At 41.0% G+C, this 19,334-nt stretch overlaps 1 protein-coding gene across 1 annotated transcript in view; it reads left to right on the forward strand.

Moving 5' to 3' along the window:
* The window catches only part of cdkal1 (CDK5 regulatory subunit associated protein 1-like 1), a 288,180-nt gene that overhangs the window by 255,874 nt on the left and 12,972 nt on the right, over window positions 1–19,334 (forward strand). The window contains exons 13-14 of the mRNA XM_033641067.2: window positions 9,843–9,926; window positions 15,747–15,911. Of these exons, the coding sequence (XP_033496958.1) occupies window positions 9,843–9,926; window positions 15,747–15,911 (249 nt within the window). The remainder of the gene's footprint in view (window positions 1–9,842; window positions 9,927–15,746; window positions 15,912–19,334) is intronic.

Here is a 19,334-nt window from a genome sequence, read left to right on the forward strand (position 1 = left end):
ACATGACCTGCAACACCCACCTGAAAACCTTTGCAGACCAAGTACCCCCTCTCATGGCAACGGCATTCCCAGATGACAGCAGGACAATGACCCTTGCCACGCCACAAAAACTGCTCACGAATGGCCCGAGAACATGACAAGGCTCAAGGCATCGACCTGACCGCTGACCGTTGCCATGGGGGGGATTTGGTCTGCAATGGTGTTTGGATTGGTGGAGTGGTGGCATCCACACATCCACACTTCATCCGCCAGTGGTTTTAATGCTTTGGCAGATCGGTATACATTCACATTAGCACTTGCGCAGTACGTTCATACCTTACATTTGGTTTCAGGTAGGTGGTTGGATTCTAGCTGGATTAACATAACAAACATCAGGTTTCAATATGTTATCTCTCTCTGTCTCTATCAAACACACCCACTGCACCATCTGAAGTGTTTGGATAAAGATGCCATGTGCCTTTCAAAGAGTACTTCATGACTGTCCACTTATCTTACTGGCAGGAGTGTTTATGTCAACGTCTGGTCAAAGCTGAAGGACTTGCAAACTTACTTTTTTTAGTGTTTACATAGGTATAGGTAATTTTTTTAAAGCTTAAAGCCATTTATTGCAGCATTTCCTTCTTTCTATACTCTTTAATTTACCCTTGTGTAATCAGCATTTCAAATGCTTTATACTGACCAAACCACATGAATTACTCATAATCATAGTCATTTGTATTTTATCAAACTTTCAAGTGGTCACCACCAATAATTCAAACATCATTACTAATCCGACATCACAGATTGTCGGAGCCAGTTGTATCAGATTGTAAACCCAGCAGCAGTGATTGACATGGCTTTCCTTTCTTTAGTGCAGCCAGATACACAGTGAGTCAGTCTACTGGCTGCCAAGTACCCATTTCCTGAGACATATTAGAATGTAAATCATTACACTCCTTCAAGGCTGAAAGTACTGGGCACAAAGATATTTGAACACTGTGAAAGACAGGTGAGTGCAGGGCATGAACAGACAGATGAGAAGTAAGATTTTGGGCTTGTAAAGTACCTTCAGCTGCTACTTAGAGCTGAATTTGAAAAAGACAAGATTGGTGTGCATGTGTGTGAAATGATTGGTCTGGACAGCTTTGTAGAGGACAAAGACTTGCAAACTTCTCACAGTCGATTCTAGTGTTTAAAAAAACAACTCGTTAAAAAAATCTATTTGCATCAAAATCTATTTCAGTTAATTTTTTTTGACCTTCCTCACTTCCATTTACTCATCCTGTCATCCTACCTTTCACTACTTTGCTCTGTCGTCTTTCTCATGTTGTTAGTGTATTACTTTGTGTAAAGTATTTATGTTCAGGCCTCGTTCCAAACAGTTCATTTGTATAACTTTGATCTGTGTTGATTTTACATTCGTCCCCACAAACATTTAACCAAAGCCACCCTTAATCCCCTCAGTCTTTGTGGCAAACACTGAAAAGTTTGAGTCTCTTTTACTTTGGTTTTGACTATGAGGGTAAAACAAAATACCCAAACCAACAGGGGTGTTTTTTCTTTCTCTTTCAAGAAGCGTATTCAAAGAAAACCTCCACAAGATCAGAGCATCTCTCTTTAGCCCTGTTAAAACACACCCCGCAACGATTGTTTAGCAGGCAACAAAACAAAATCTCTTTCTACAGTCGGCTACAGAAGGCTGCATGTGTGTGTGTGGATTTGTGTGTGTGCTGGTGATTGTACGTTTTTGATACTTTGGTAAGGTTTGTGAGCAAGAAGGCATATCTTGTTTCTGTGTCCCTCTATGTGTGTGTATGTGCACTTTTGCGTGATACAGTATAGTGAAAGTGTGTCTATAGAAGTGATAAGGGTGGATAACAACTTCAAGAAATAGATGAAGAAATAACGATGAGTGGGTCAGAGTAATAGAGAGTGATGCGTAAATGTACAATGAGTGGGAGAACGCAGTTAAGCTTTGGTGTTGCATAAGCCTGCAAGCCACTGCTTAACAGTGGGGGGTACGGTTCACACACGGCTGTGTATTGGTCAAACACTGTGGTAAATTGTACTAATGATGAAAAGCTGAAAATCTGCTGGAGGGAAAAGTTTTTCTGAAACACAGCACCATTCAGTAGAAAGCAGTCCACACAAATAAAAGTACTTTGATGTAGTTTGGCAAAAATAGTCACAAAATAGAGGATTTTGTTTCAGCATCCAGTGTGGGAGGGCAACGCTAAAATTACATTTTGAAATTTCTTTGGGACTCGTGGTTAGTACAGTTATCTTCTTATGTGTGGACCAAGCGGCAACTTCAAAGGCTGAAAAATTGGGCCAACACATAAGTGCCAAAAACTGCAGTTCCTTGGATGGCCACTTGAGGCTGCCTCCAACTAGTTGGACACGGCCAGAACACCTCTAACGGGAGACGCCCAGGAGGCATCCTGATCAGATGTCCGAACCACTTTTCGACATGTGTACAGCACATTGGAATATTGTCTCAGTTGAGGTTTTTACCGCAGTTAGCAACACATGACCTCTTGCCTGTTTACGGATAGCTCTGTGGATGCGTTGTACACAAACCAACTAATAAAGCATGCCCAGTAGAAAAACCCACATTTCTGGTCAGAAGAAAAAACACACCTACTTTTAAACATTACGAAAGACTCGGATATTAACAGGTTTTTGGATATTCACAAATATTGCAATGTCAGCCTGTGGTTGAAAGAATAAAAAAGGAGGCTGTGGTCGCATGGTCAAACAAGTCCGCCACCGGTGAGAAACTTTGAATAAAATCCTATTTTGATGCAAAGAAATGAAATGGCATTAGCAACTGCAGTTATTCCACTTTTCCTTGCTTTGATGCAGAGCATGTGAGCGGAGCAGGGAGCGGGAGGATTTTGTGTTGAGCGAGGAGCAGCTATTTTTTTAAAAGGTGGAGTGGAGCCTCATCTCTCGCTCCAATTTCGCTCCAGTCGCTAATGCCCCACCCAGAATGCATTTTTGCACCTGCACACACCCACACTATTTTCTTTCAAAACTATGGAGTTTACTGTGTACTTCAGAAAAGAAACTGAGAAGAGAAGCAGCAGTACCTTGGAGAACGGTCCCTAACTGCGGGGAGAGGCGAGAGGGCTTCGGAGGTCGGCCGCTTAACCTGGTCCATCTCCTCCACACTTTGACGATTTCCACCCTGCCAGCGGTACCGTGGAGAACGGTCCCTAACTGCGGGGAGAGGGCTTCCTCGGAGAATCTACCAAGCTCATGTTTTATTGGTGCCGTAGCATTGTTCCGACCTCTCATTAGTCCGACGTCCCGTTGTTCCGTGTAGTGTAAAAGTTTGTGCCAACAAATCAAACAGTAAGGTTAAGATGTATAAATTGATTAAGAAACTTATATAATCATGTTTTTTTATGTACAAGGCATTATAAAGTTCTTTGATCTACATTTAAATATGATAAAACATTGCTGTATGTGTCAAAGTACTCATAGCACCATAGCACCAGACTATGTAATCATGTCGTATGCACCTACTGAAAGAACACACTGTGTCTTGTTAAACGATGAAACACATACTCAAATGCTGTAATACATACACACATTCACAGATTGCACTCTAAAGGTTCACCTTGCATAAGACTGAGAGCACTGAGGACTGTATAGAAAGTCCCCAAAATACACATGTTTTTTAAAAATAGAGTGAAAGCGAGACCAGACCTAAGGGAAAAAAAAACTTGGGAAATTCCAGGCTGCATTACACCATTAAAAATGGGCCCAATCAGAATTGGACACAAAGAAAGGTTCTCCACCAATAGAATTGGTCTTAAGAGGGAAAGATTAGCAAAAAGAGGTGGAGACTCATTTGAATCTCCACCAGCATATAAGCCAGGGTTCTGAGAGCAGGTTTTCAGTCACACTCCGGAGTCTGACTCGCTAAGTTGTATGTGTTAAAGCCTGTTGACACATTAAACTTGATTGCATCGGACTTTGCCTGTTTCCAGTGTTTCTTTAAGTATTTGCCAGCTGAGCCTAAGGTACCAAATCGACATCTGAGAACAACTGACAAGAGACAAGAGGTTCAAGGTCGGGAGCCTACAGGCCCACTTCCAGGCACCGATTTTTGACACTTCATCCGATACGTGATTATTACTGTATTTGTGTACCATAGAGGATCAGCAACGCAACAAAAGTAGGCTACTGGTCGAGGTACAAGTGTCATAGAGAGAAGAGAGTGAAACACCATAACCTCCTGTTATTAACTCTGAGGTCCGGGTTGTGTGGGGAGCTCTCCGTGGTGCTGAACGGCTCCCGGTGGGCGTATTTCTGCCTTGATGGTGCGCCGCGACCGGCTCTGGGTCATCTGGGAAAGGCTTGAGGTGAAGCAGGCTCACAGCTTATGTGTTTGTCACTTTCTTTTTCATTTTAACCCACACCATGATCTTTTCCTAACCCTAACCAAGTGGTTTCTGTACCTAAACCTAACCAGACCTTAACCACAGGGCATCATGATGATTTCAGAACAACGGGACTTCGGAACAATGGGTTTAATATGGTCGGAACAATGGGATGTCGGACCAATGGGCTGTCGGAAAAATGGGCAGACCCCGTTTTATTTGTGAATAGAAGATTACAGGTTAGGATAGTACGACGCAGTTTTTTTGAGCGGAGTGGTGAGCGAGTGGAGCAGGATAAAATTTATGATGGAGCGGAGCGGAGCGGAGCGAAGAATGCGCAGAACCGAGCGGACGAGCGGCACAAAGTGACAGGTCTGCGAGCGAGGAGCGGAAATTTTCACCCGCTCCGCTCCGCTCACATGCTCTGCTTTGATGCGATAATCAACATGTTGGGACACATTAACAGCTCTGTGTAAACAGAAATCTCTATATTATGTTGTATTCTTTATGGAATATCCCATCCTTACATGATTATTTAGTGTGAGCTTTAAATAAAATGAGCATGTAATGCACCACATTTCTAGAACAGGTTAAGATCATGCAGTGGGGCCTTATTGTAGACACATACTGTGTGCTTAACACCAAATGAGTTTAAACTTGGCTGCCCTTGTATGAAGACTACATTTGTACTAAAGGACATTCAAATGAACTGAATGTGACTTTTCTGTATGTTACATACTACCTTTACTGTCTTTCTTTGTTCTGTATTGTCACATTGGCACTACAGTAGGTATATAATCAGCCTGTTTTGGTCCTCATTTGTTGTTTGTTTCCTTTGACACTGACTATTAGCGTCTTATAATTAATCCTGTGCAACAGTCTGGCTGCTTTTCAGTCTGTTTAGAAACATAATCCAGTTCCATGGTTTTAAAAAAAAAAAAAAAAAAAAAGAGGCCACAGATGCAGCGAGAGATTTTGGATGATGTTCGAGTGAATTGCTCCTTTATTTTTCGACGCAGATGAAAATGTTGAATACAATTCAAATCCACAGTTCTCTCATTATCCTTGTTATGATGTGGATTAATTATCAATTAAACTCATGATCCCACAAATCTGTAGTGGATCTGCTGTGTATCACCGGATGTTATTCTCTGGATGGCGAAGTAAATAAACGTCTCACTGTGCAAAGATATACACATGCACGCCTTGTTTGGTATTCTGTGAGTTTTTCCATAGCTGGAGTAAATGCAAATCTAAATGCAGACTCTCATATGCAGATATGCAAGCAAAGACCAACATGTACACTGCATACAAATACGTACACACAGCTCATGGTGTATTGCACAGAGGTGTGTGCAGCTCATGAACTTTTCATTTACTGAATTCACTATATTCTCATATGAGTCATTGGTCTATGCTGGGGTGTGTTCATGCATGATCAGCCTCTTATTTCACAGTTCAATCAACATATTAGGATATACCTTAATCCCAGATCATTGCTCCTCACTGGTTGTTTAGGGGTGGATTAGTTATTATTAAGGCAGGCAGATCCATACAAATTCACATCATACACGTCTAGCTTTCAGTTGATCCACGTCTGTCTTCTGGTGCACAGTGCAAGACTGAAAACTAAATGAAAACCTTGAGAGGTTTTGGTAAGATGAAGAGCTAAATGACATGCTGACCACTTGTTACCCAAATTTTAAAGCAGCATTGATCTGAATGTTTGCTGTTGAACTGAATTAAGAGTCAGAATTTGTATTTTTTTTTCTTCTCCAAGAGATGCATCTGTCAATAGGGTAAAACAAGAACAACTTATTGTGACAAATGCAGAGAAGTACTGGAAGTACTCACGATTACTGTAGTGGCGTCTCCTACAATATGCATGCGTTTGAATGCAAGTTGTCTTGAAGTGTACAATTTTATACTTTTACCTTTACCATCTCTATGTAACATTACTTTTGACAATGATGTGTAGGAGTTTGGAAGCAACATGTGCATCTCTCAACTGCTTTAACAGCAGTGGCAAATTTCAACTGTGGAAAGAAAACTTATCAGCCTCAGCTGACTAATGCTATAAGGCTAAGATACTATCTAAGGGCTGCAGTGGTCACATAGAATAAATTTACTCAATCAACTAAAGCCCCATTTCTACCAGGCAGTATGTTACGGTACAGCTCAGTTCTGTATGCTTTTTTCTGTTTCCACTGTGAAAAGTTGTGGATGGTACCAATGGAATTGTTCCATACTGTCCCCATTTTTGGTCCCCCCTCTGTTGGGGTACCTAGCACACAGATCTGGTACTAAAAGGTGGAGCTGTTAACACCGCAGTCCATTCATTGGTTAATAGCAGAGGTCACTCTGCTCGGGACTGAGTTGTGGCTGGTTTTGAGGCTCATGTAACCACTATTCATACCGTGGAGAGTTTAACATATATTTTTTGTTCTGAAAATGTCAGCGTGCATCCTCATTCTGTGGATGATAAACAAGGTGCAGACTGATGAAATAGGAAATGCAGTGAGTGCTTTACAGAGCAGTGAGTGACAGCAACCCAATCCACATGAGAAAGAACTGTTTGCTGTGGAAATGCTAACTGGGTCTAGGTACCATGTCTGAAAGGTTACTTTTGGTTCCAAAGGTACCATACCGAATGACCACAAAGTAACCAGTATTTGGTCGTCAAACTGGACACGTACAATGGTGTCTGTTGTTTTTGTTTAACGCGATACTCTGTTATTTGGTGACTTTCAGTTGAGTGCATCGTGGCTGCTTGAAGTGATGGCAGCAAAGATCAGGCCAATTGACCCCGCCCCCCACCCCTCTCGCTGCTTCCATACCAATACCAGGGCACAGGTTTTCAGTGGTAGACGTAAAACAGCATCAACCTAATTCAGATAGACTGCAGGCTGTCAGATGGGCAGATTGGTGCCTTTTTTAGAGACAGTGTGTCGCCACCATTGTGGAGTTTTGCCACTGATCAAATGCGCATAGATGTGCTGCGCTGACTGCTGGGTTGTTGTTGTTGTTTTTGTTTGTTTGTTTGTTTAAATTGGGTGGTATATTAACATACGGGTGGTGGGTCAAAAAGTGACAAAACAGCATTGCAAGTAAGTTATTAATTACTTACAGAAACATTGCATATAATAGTCCACCTTCCACCTTCACTTCCCTTCTCCCTGTCACTCTCACTGTCTGTCAAGCAACCACAGCACTCAGTCCTTGTCTCAGTTCTCAGTCCTGACAGTTAGTCACATTCAGCTAAAAGTCCCCAGTTATAATGATCATTGTCAGCAGGCAGCAGCACAGTGCATTTAGGGTGGTGCTGAACACACAGTACGGTCACCAGGTTCGTCTTTAAATATCGCCATTAGTGGTTGATGGTTAACAGAATGATAAAATGTTAACAGGAGATTTCTCTATACTTTAAGTGTTTTTTAAAAGACAAACATCCTTTTTTCTTAAATATATGTACAATGCTGTGGGAAAAAGTCCTTTTTCATGGACTTAGGATTTTAGGCTCACAGCAGACATCTGTCTTTAATCCAAAGGAGCAAACAAAAGGGCCCAAATCAAATGTTCACCATCCAGTAATAATGTTCAAAGGATATTTTTTTCCACACTCTTTTTCTGAAAATTGCTCTGTTTGCAGGAAACAGTGATTTATTTGGTCTCTTTTTAAGTCTGTCAGCATGTCTGTGCAGGTGCTGTCTGTGTTCAAACACACACACACACACACAGTAAAATCAGTATAAAAAAAGGAGAGAAGGATGAGAGAGAGTTATAGTGGAAGGAAGAGAGGTATGAACAACAAAGAAAGCGCCTTGAGATAGGAGAGAGGGATGGAAGCAAAGGGATAAGGACGGGAAGGAGGGAAGAAAAGAGCACAGAAGATGGGTGTCTGCAAAAATGGAAACACCCTGAGCAATGTGTCAGAGCCATGACTTCTAAGGCTCTGACATATTGCTAAGGAAATGATCAGTCAGCACAGTTTTACAGTACAGGGCTCATCACTGACAGAGTTAAAATGCAAATACTGCCCATGGAGCCTACAGGACACTCTGTACCCAACATTTCCAGCTATATGTTTCTGGTATTTAAAACCCAGGAGGTTTGTGCTCTGAAATGCTGGCTAAACTTTCTCAGGTGGTTCCGTACATGACAAAATCATTAGCATGTTTTTATAAGCCAGAATGCCATGGCGAAAAAAAATGTGCTGTGTCTCACCCAGGGCACTGTTTTCAGCCAACATTAATGTGCCAAATACAGTCAAGATGAATTGTTCATCAATCAGGACACTAGAGGAGATGCATTAGACCATGCTAACAAACAAGTGTTGACTTTGTCCATCCACAGGAATGCTAAATGAAACGAGTGTGGATCCAACCATGAAGCACAGTCAAATATTTGTCAAAAATGAATTGTCGAGATACTAGTCCATGGGGGACAAGTCAGAAAAGATATTTCTCTCTCTGTCGTAGTCAGTCCTGAGGTGGTTTTATTCATGCCTGCTTTCAACAAACCGTCTCTTCTCTTCTTTTTTCTTCTTTGAGTCAATAACATTCTCCAACACAAAAAAAAGGGGGAAAAAAAAAGTACTTTCTGTCATTATCCCATACAAAATTTCTTGATTGGGAGGCCTTGTTGTAGTATTTGATTTTCTGATGCCCTGAATAGCCTGTTTTCTGTAAGCATTTGAATTGTATCCTGCATAGCCTTGTATTTTTTTTTTATCTTTTTTTTTTTGTTCTGTTTTCTTTTTTGTAAGGACCTGAGTTTAATAGTACTCACTATCCTTTCAGCCAAAGCGCTAAAACTGAAGTGCTCAGAAACCTTGAGATTGTGATTAAATGGTGAACTGCACTGAACAGAAAACATGAGAAAAAAACATGAAAGCACAAAACTTTGATTGAATTGGGATCTTGATGAATAGACGCATATTGTATGACAGAAGCTGCTTGCTTGTGTTGAATTAAAACCGAAGAAGATACCCATCCCTTATACACGGCCTGTGGTACAAAAGCAGTAAACTCATAGCCAATGCTTGCATATGTGCAGTAGATACAGATGAATATCTGTTGCACATGAACTAAGATAAGCATTTTACAGTTTTTTTTTATGGTCAATTTATATCACTAGATGTGTGTGACCAGATGGAATTTGTCTGTTTTAGAAGGCATAAAACAAGGCAAGGCAGAGTTAAAGAAGAAGAATATTTACATAAACATTTTACAAATTGGTACATACAAACCCCTCCCGCGGTTGTTTTACATGGATATGTAACTTTTCCAACTGTTTTGCTTAGGTTATGGTCAGCATATGGCTGAGGACAGGCACACACACACACACAGATGGCCACATCATTTGCACAAATGGTGCATGAAAGGCTCATGTTTAATTAGTCTATAAACTTGTTTGTGTTTGATATTTGTTATCTTATTTTTTTCCTCTTTATCTCTCTCCCTCTCTGTGTAGGTCGGGGAGAGGCAGAATGTGTTGGTGACAGAGGAGTCATTTGATGCCCAATACTATGTGGCCCATAACAAGTTCTATGAACAGGTAAGATCAGTGTTAAATTGATTTAATAAATGGATTAAGCGCATGCTCCATAGGTCAATCCAAACCAGCACGTTGGATGTTTGTTGACATTCCTGCATCGGATGAATCCCAAAATAGATAGTTGGCCTACAGACTCTACCCACCATCAAAAACATATAGTAAAAAAGCAGCAAATTAATCTGTGTTTGATGAAAATGTTCCATATATGAAGCTAATCCAACCCTCATTTTCACACTTAGCAAATCAGGTCAGACGCTTTGCTTTGCATGTCACAGAGTACTCACAGCAGGTGTCAGAGACTTAAGCTTGTATTGACTAAAGTAGGTTAGCTATAACATCACACAAATACACACACACACACCCTGGGGTGGTCATGAGAGCATTTGGCGGCTGATAGCAGCAGTAGTTTTGCTTTTTTTTTTTTTTTTTTTTTTTTTAACACTGTACTAACATTAAGGTCAGCCCTAAAGACATGAACATTCCATCCTACACACACACACACACACACACTGCCGTTCACATACACACACCCGCATGGCTTCAAAGACCCTCTCTCAACCTGTGAAAAATTCACTTTAAAACATCTTCAAATAAATCAATTTCCTCCTGCTTTAACCATCATCAGAAACATGTTTGAAGTTATGCTTTTTATTAGCAGGGAGGGCAGGGGATGGTAATAATTTTTCCTCCCTTCCACTTTCCTCTCCTCCCCTCCTCTCCTCCTCCTCCTTTGCACCTCCTTCTGCAGGCTATAAACTTAAGTTACAAGTGTCACTCGGTTCATGTGTGTGTTGCGGGGTGCACGCTCCTTCACGCACATGTGCATTTGTGCATATGCAGGCATGTATGTCATGTGTGTCGGTCGACTGTACTCAAGAGGAAAGCACGCTGACATGTTTGATGTTTTCCCTTTGCCTATTCTTTTTTTTTGGACATTAAATACTTGGCATGTACTCCTAAATCACACTCTGACTTGAAAAAAGAACATGAAAACACTATGTACCAATATGTTCCTGAGTCTGTCCCCCCAAGGGATACACCCCCGTATCCTCTGTAGTGTATGTCTACATGTCTACATCCGCAGGACACGCAGACTCATGCGGTACATACACACATACACATAATGTTGAGGTCTGACCCACATTGCAAGTTGTATTTTAAAAGCCTCCTGTCATTTACATATTCTTAGAACTCAGTATTTATTTTTGGTGCTATAATGTAATCACACTTAAACTTAAAGATTAAACTTTACTGTTCTTTAGGGCTGCAGGATATGTATCCAAAATATTGCCAGACTGCTCCTTCAACCATGCAACACTAGTCTAATAAACCTCACATGTATGTGTTCAGAATGCGACCAATCAGATGATGCATAACAGCGTGGGCTCTGTTTGATTGGCCAAAGAGTTAACAGCATGACGCATATCAGGCAAAATTGTACCTGCAGACAGAATGGAATTTAATATTTTGCTACTATACTGGCAGTGTAATATTGCAGTATTTCACAGTTGCACAAGTTGACATCGCACTGATGATTAAAAAAACAAGGTACTGTGCAGCCTTATATTCTTTCACTCTGGATAACAATGTCCCAAAGATTTAATAGAAATGGAAGAATGTAGAGTAAATAAAGATAAAAAGAAAACATAGGGAAGTTCAGCTGGTAGGATTGGGCGGTTGAGGGAGAAAAATGGGAAAGGCAAGGATCAGGACAGAAGTGAAAAGGGTCTTGGGAGAAAAGAAAAAAAGGAGGTGGAGAGGGGGTGGGTGCGTGGGTGGAGGGAGGGGAGTGGGGAACAAGGTAGAGAGGTGTGAGTGTGAACAAATGGCCTAGTTTCACTTTTACACCATCAGATGGATATCTATCCTGACGGGTATAATAGGCACCCAACCCACCTGTGTGTGTGCATGCGTGTGCCTGTTAGCAGCTGAGTGAGGAAGTAGCAGGGGGGGTTTCCAATGAAATCGGACAAGCTCTTTCATCATTTAATCACCCTGTAATGGGCCTCAAATGACCCTCACCTACACGCACACACACACACTCACCTTCCTCCCCCACAGACCTGCTGTTTTACCTCTCTGCTCTCCGCCTGGTTGCTGGCTACTTACACACACACATACGCACACACACACACACCCTCACAGTGGTCAGAGTGTCGAGCAGCAGGTGTGTTGATTAGGCAGGTGTGGCACTGGCTGTGTGTGTGTCTGTCTGGCCTGTTCTCCATCTCCTATCATATTCCACCAGCTGGATAAAGACTGACAGATTAACACTGAGCCAGGCTTACTCCTGCCATCACAGCAGTAACACTCCCTCCACCAGTTCACATGCTATTCTCTGCCCAGTCAGTAGCTTAGTCCTGCCGAGTCGTGTAATGGTTAGACAGACCACCAGATGATCTGAGTCAGCATGCAGCCACCCTGCTGAAGTGTACTTGGGCAAGACTTTGAATCCTCAGCAGCTCCAAGGTTGCTGTTCTGCTGCTGATCCTAGCAACTGATCTGCCCTCGGCAAAAGGCAGGCGAAAAGGCACCCTAATAGCGATTAATTAATGATTAAATTATCCTTATCATTAAATTATTACACATTATCTCTAGATTTGTTTAATAATTTGATAGCTGTTTAGGAAAAAAATGGTCAGTGCAATGTCAGAGCCCCCCTTTATACCCTGCATTCAAATGCATTTTGTATCCAGATATTCTCTAGATGTGGTTTAACCTAACTACATTTACACCTGGTACTAATATGTGTCTCCAGTGTGATCTGATTGAGATCTGATCACTCTGCACAGCTCAAGGAACAGTCCAAATGGGACCCAGTCCTGCTTGTCAACAATTATTATGATAAGAATAAGAAAATACTTATTTTATCATTGAACAGTGTTAATTTTGACAGCTTTCTTAGATGTATTCTTAGTCTTGAGCCAAAAAATGCTTTTAAATTTCAGTCACATTTTAATAATTTTTATCCTTCATAATTTTATTCTAATTTTAGTCAACAGAAATTTAAAAGGTGTTAGTCGACAAAAATTCATGACATTTTAGTCAACTTTTATTCAGTATGTTTTCTATATGTTTTTTTAATCTTTAAACTAATCTGGTTAGGCTAATTCAAGTATCATAAATTAAAATCAAGGTGACAGGTCGTATAAAAATTTCAATTAGACCATTTTCTGTACAACTACAAATAATTTTTGGACACTTACAAACTGTCTCCAGCAGTTTTTGACGGGTTTCAGGGCTGATTTACGAGCTCAATCTTACTGATCATCATTTGTAAAGCTCAACATTACTCTGTTTAGGGTCTCAAAAACTTTGACACCACAAATAACTAATCTGAGACAACAAGGATTTGTACCCAGGTTCATTGTAAACTCTGACTTATCGATCTCACTGTTAAGCAGAAAAATACCTTAATTAAAGCCTGAATTCTTTCTTAATCTGCAACATGTTAGTCTGGAGGTTTAAACTTGTGTCCTCTCACAGAGTTGGTGAAAACAAAACTTTCATCTCTGTCAGAGAAAACTCCACTGAGGTTGGACTGTTTTCTTACACACAGATAACTGAGCCTCCTACCTGCCTGTCAGAAAGCAATCAAACCATAAACCTTCCCCGAGGCAGCTCGGATTTGAATTAAGTTCTTTGGGAATCAACAGATGTGAAGGCCGGCGGCCAGTGGGTGCTTGCTTCGCTGCCATTCAGTGGCTGTCAAGCGGAGCTAACCGCTAACAGCCACCGCTGTAACTACCAAATTTGACAAATCCATTCACCACTTCCATCATCCACAGGCAAACACACACGGCTGATTATTTACTGCTGGATTACAGCTCACAACTTGCACCAACAGCGTATGCTGCTCTGGTCTGAATGTTTTTACTCACTAACAAATCCTGGTGCAGACTATTGACTGGAGTTTACCAGCCTGTTGCTCATGCGCCATTTGAAGATAATTACAAGCATGGTCGCTCCTTGCTTTTAGTGTCCAATAGTCCACTACTAACATTTTCATCACTTCTAATCTCATCAATGAAAATGAAACATAGATTTTGTTGACGAAAAACTTTTGTCAAAGTTTCTGTCAACAAAATTAACACTGTTGTTAAGAAAATTATAGTTACAAAGGGTAAGCATCATGACAATCCTGGGTTGATAATAAACAAATACTTTAAAACAATTTTGGTGGCCAGATGTCAGAGACAGTCAGGAAGATTTTGAACACGGTGATCGAAGGGTTACATTACTGATCAGGGAGAAATCAATGTAGTGTTACCATCAGATTAGAGAGATACCACCGTATTCCCCGCAGCTTCATTGTCAGTTGTGTTTAGAGCCATGGTCAGGTTGAATTCATTGTGGTTACGTATTGTTCAAGAGAATATTAAGGTTTGGTTCAAAATCTCCAAACATTTTAGGAACTATAAGTGAAATGTGTTTGTATATTTTAAAAATGTGTGAAAGCACAGGATGGATTAATGTATAATCCAAGGGCAGAGTCAGAAGATCAAAAAAATCAAGTCTGAAGAAGAATGATTGATTTTTAATTTTGTATTTGACTTAATTTCTGTTAAAAGGATGACTGTTTCTTTCCGCAATTTAAAATATCTCAGTGAATGCAATGACCTGTTTTGTTTGTTGTGTTTATGTGTTATATTGTGTAAAAGTGTGTATGACTATATGTGTTAGGGTCTGAGGAAGAATAGCCAAAGCTTTTGCTGGTGCTAAAGTGGATTAGAAAAAAGAAGGAAACATGAGGGTGTTTCAGTTTCAACATCAGGTTAGGGAGAACCACTGCTGCCTTGCTGGTTTGGAAGAGATTCACACATTTAGATATTTCTGCCCACGTAGTTGTTGTATGTGGATTGAATCACAGTCCATCCTCAATGAGTGCATTTACACCTGTTCTTTCATGTGGTCACGCACTTTCCATTTGCAATCTGATTGCCCAAAATGCATTTTATTGCAAGGTCTAAAGGGGGTCAGACATTTTTCCATAAATAGTCATCCATGAAGCCTTTATCTTTCACATGGAAAATAGAATAAAATAAACTTACTTAAGTTGTGACTATATTTTACAGTGACTACAGTTTTAAATCCCACCGAATCACAACACCAATCACTCTATTAGTGTTTAGAGGGGAGATTGAATCTGAAAGCAAAAGGTGGCAAGGAGAGGTAAATCAGTCCTCTAAGCAAACGGCATACATCACTGTCAATCTGTCAACTTCGTGGTTAGTTTGACAGTTGTTTTGAAAAGGAAAAGCATTTGCATATGATCTTTATTTACAGGGGTAAGTCATTAAGAACAAATTCCATTTCACACCAGGCCGTAATTATAACTCTTTGTTTTCTCTCCCTTCCTGCTGTGATCAGCCGAGATTTATAGTTGCCATGGTGAAATAATAAGACAAACCAGCAAATCCCAATGGTTTATCTCACAGCTGTTGCCGTAGTTTTTGACCTTGAGGGCTTCCATAAATGGAACTGAAAACACTCAGCCCTGCTTTTTTTGTAAGCAGGCAGGGACTAGCTAAATAACAATGTGGGGGAGCATTGGGGAAAACAGTTTTGAGCAGTGGTTAATTGAAAATGTAATCGACAGATGTGGTGAAATGTGCAGAGACTGGTTATTTGGCGGAATGGATTGTAATATAGGTCTGCCTTTCTAGGTGAGTGACAGCAGGCTGATGGATGTAGCATCTCGCCACTGGTCACTAAAATACAATCACTGCTTCAATGAATGAAATCCCAAGCGTTTGATGATTAATTGGGTTTTAAATTTTGCAGGGGTATCAGTTATGATGTGTCACTCCTGGTCCGCAGGTGCTGGTGCCTAAGAGGGCTGAGTTCAAAGGGAAGATGATTGAGGTGGACATCTACGAGGCAGGAAAACACTTCCTGAAAGGCCGGCCAGTGGAAGACAGTCAGCCCTTCACTCCCTCCATTGCTGCACCACTTCAGAAAGGAGAGGTGTCTGGCCTGATGCAGGTAAACACACACAAATACATGCACACCATGTAGATGTGCTTAAATACATGCATCGGATCACACTTTTCCAAATTCAATGCTACAGTACTGTAAATCAGTGCGACATTAAAATAAATACAGACAAACAGATGTAGCAAAGCACAGTCATCACTTCTTGGCTGTACAGAACATTAATTATAGTAAACTGTGCTTACATAGCGTAGACTGTAGAGTATGGAGTTTACTAGATGGTTGACATAAAACAAAAGGAATATGACATGACAATGAAAAGACCTTGGGATAAATCTGCTGTCAGCAACAAATAAAAGATCAATACAGTTACAGCAACTGAGACTAGAAAGGAAAGGGATTTTCAGGGAATGTAGGTACATCTGTTGTTTACACTATACTGCACATTTGTTCAGTACAGATGAGTATACAATACAGATACAGATTAGCTGCTGCCGCTAGTGTTATTCATCTTTAGTCAGTTGTTACTCTCCATAACTTTACAGTCAATTTCCTTAATTCTCAACCTTGCTAACTCATTTCAGTTTAATGCCACTCTGAATTTTATTTGCATCTGTGGTGGTCTTTCAGTGCAGCCAGTTTGTTACACCTCTAATATTAAGTATTGTCCTCATAAAATTAGTGAGAAGTTCAGTGCAGGCTATATTTAGCAACTCTAAATCAGTTGTACTTGTAGTGTAGTGTAGTAGTGTGAACAGAGGTGTGTGTGAGTGTACAGGTGTCTGCCAGATGTGTGCTCTCATCTTTCCCAGATAATGAGAGGACCTATCCTACATCTGTCAAGCTCTCACTATGTGTTCGTTCCTTATCAAAACTATAAAAGTTGTGTTTACAACAGGCTATTCAAATTTTGTTCAGTCAGCAAATGAATGAGGTTTGTGTGTGTGTGTGTGTGTGTGTGTGTGTGGGTATGTGTGTGTGTGTGTGTGTGTGTGTGTGTGTGTCCACATTTTTAATCCATTCTCGCCACTGCAGTTTGTGGAAAAGCACCAGTGTATCAGGCGTGAGATAAGTAATTTAAGATAAGCTGTGGCTCGCTAAACTGTCCTCTGTCTTCCTTTCCACTACACACACACACACACACACACACACACACACACACACACACACACATACACACACAAACACCATGTTAATGTATCTGTTTCACTGCATGTTATTTTTCACTCTGACTAGCTGTAGCTTATAGCTCAGGACATGGAGCCACAGAGCAGAATATGATACACTTTCTAATTTCACACTCCATCAGCCTTTACTGCCAGACAGAGAGGGAGGGGAAGAAAGGAACAGACAGAGACATGAGAGAGAGAGAGAGAGGGGGGTACACTGATGAAGAGGAAAGCAAGCAGAGAGAGTGAGAAATGGATGGCGAGACTGAGATAAAAAGAATGAAAGACAAAGGTTTCACAGCAAGCCAAGCGACACGTCACTCAGCAATGAAAAGTTCAGCAGTGGGGACTAGACCTTATAAAACTAGTTGCCTCATAAAGTCTGCAGCCCATCCAACACACATGCTTGCACTTGTTTCCCCTCCACTTCCATTCCCCCACGCTTGCACTCGTTCAACCTTCTTCAGTGTTCTTACACAACACACATAGGCCTTTAATTTTTCTTGGACTGATATAACAGCACATGCACTCTGTTGCACCTAGATCAATAAATGCATGTCAAACTCTAATACTGTTAAGCACACTTGTGTCTCCAACACACCTACACACACGTTTGGTTGGCCTTATATCTTAAATACCTTTGTCTGAGCTGGAACAATCATCTCGGTTGCCACTGCTTCTGTTGCAGTAGTTTACAACCGAAGACGAAGAGAGCGAGTGGTATTCCAAAGGCAAAGTCCTTATGTGTGGCAGTGACCATGGATAAAGGATTTCTGGGACAGGATTGTGAACAAGGAATTCACAGAGGACTTGAATGTCCGGTGACGTATATTTGCGAAAAAGTGTTTCCATTACACTTTTGCAATATACTTCTACTGTATGTCGACACGTCTGAAAGACCACCTCATGAGAGCGTAAGAACTTTTTCTCGATATTTGAGAGTTTTTTCGAAATGTAGGTGTTTCCATTACCAGTTTTTTATTGCGATATTTAGGTTTAGCGCATTTCTTGGGTTAATGGAAACGCACTTAGAGAACTGGCTTTGTCAGTGTTTTTTAGAATGGCAAGTCGCTGAATAAGACATATTCTATCTATGCTTTCTTAAAGCTTCCTGGTACAAAGAGTTGCTCATAATGACAAAATCTTAACTAAGAATATCCCTTTACAGTTATAACTAGATACTGGCAAAGCTGAAAGTTATTCACAAATCATCTTAACTTTTAAGAGAGCCTCCAAGAACTGCTCGGAGCATGGAGAAGGACTTTTAAGGTGTTCAAGAGTTTCTTCATCAGAGGAGAAAATGGTGGAAAGACAAAGAGGTACAGTAATAGAGATATTCTCCAAATACTGAATGACAATGAGCTACCCACGATGGCATGCAAACTCCACACAGAGGGGCTCCCCCACCCTGAATTCGAACCCTCGTGCTGTGAGGCAACAGGGCTAACCACTACATACCGTGCCGCCACCGTATTTGGATTTGCAAAAGTTAATTAATGGTTGTCTCCGCCGTCCACAGCATATTGGCAATTAACATATTGTTATATTAAGTGATCCCCAGTGATGCTGCTGATGATCTGTCCACAGTCCTTACGACCAGCCTTGGCGGCTCTTAATGACACCAGAGTGGCACTAGAGCACAGTGTTAATAGATAAGTGACCTAATGGCTTAGAAACACTTGTTCCAACACACTCGTTGTAAAGCTCTCTGTCGGTATATGTGATGTCCCTGACAGCCATGTGTCCATTATCTTTATTTACTATTATCACTATTTTAAGTGAACAGGTCTGATACATATATTCACTACAATCTGGCACTAGCATACCCATGTGTACTTGCATATCTAAGCATATGCACCCATGCACACACACACACACACACACACACACACACATACTGGTGGCTGGCCTATACATATTTGAAGACCATCTATTTTCTATGTGTCTCTGCGTGAGTCCACCACACACTGAGCAGAATGCGTGTGTGAGATGAATGAATGATTAGGGAAAGGCAGATAGATGCTCACCCCCATGTCTTGCAGCAGAGGCTATAATTACAGGCTTTTGGCAGAGAGCAGGAGAAAAACAGAAGAATAAAGGAGAGAGGAGAGAGATTGCATGATAGCCGAGTAGCTGATAGAAAGGCGGAGTCTGAGCTTTGTCATTTCATCTAAGATGCAAAGGAGCGTCGTAAGAGAAAAGTGAGAAAAAGAGAGTGGTAGATAAGTGGGTGATTGGGTAGGCAGAGGAACCCACCAAGGTCTGTAATGTCCGTTTCATGAAAAAAATGAACAAAGTGAGAGAT

The sequence above is a fragment of the Epinephelus lanceolatus genome, chromosome 10, assembly GCF_041903045.1.
Source record: "Epinephelus lanceolatus isolate andai-2023 chromosome 10, ASM4190304v1, whole genome shotgun sequence".
Taxonomy (NCBI): Eukaryota; Metazoa; Chordata; class Actinopteri; order Perciformes; family Serranidae; genus Epinephelus; species Epinephelus lanceolatus.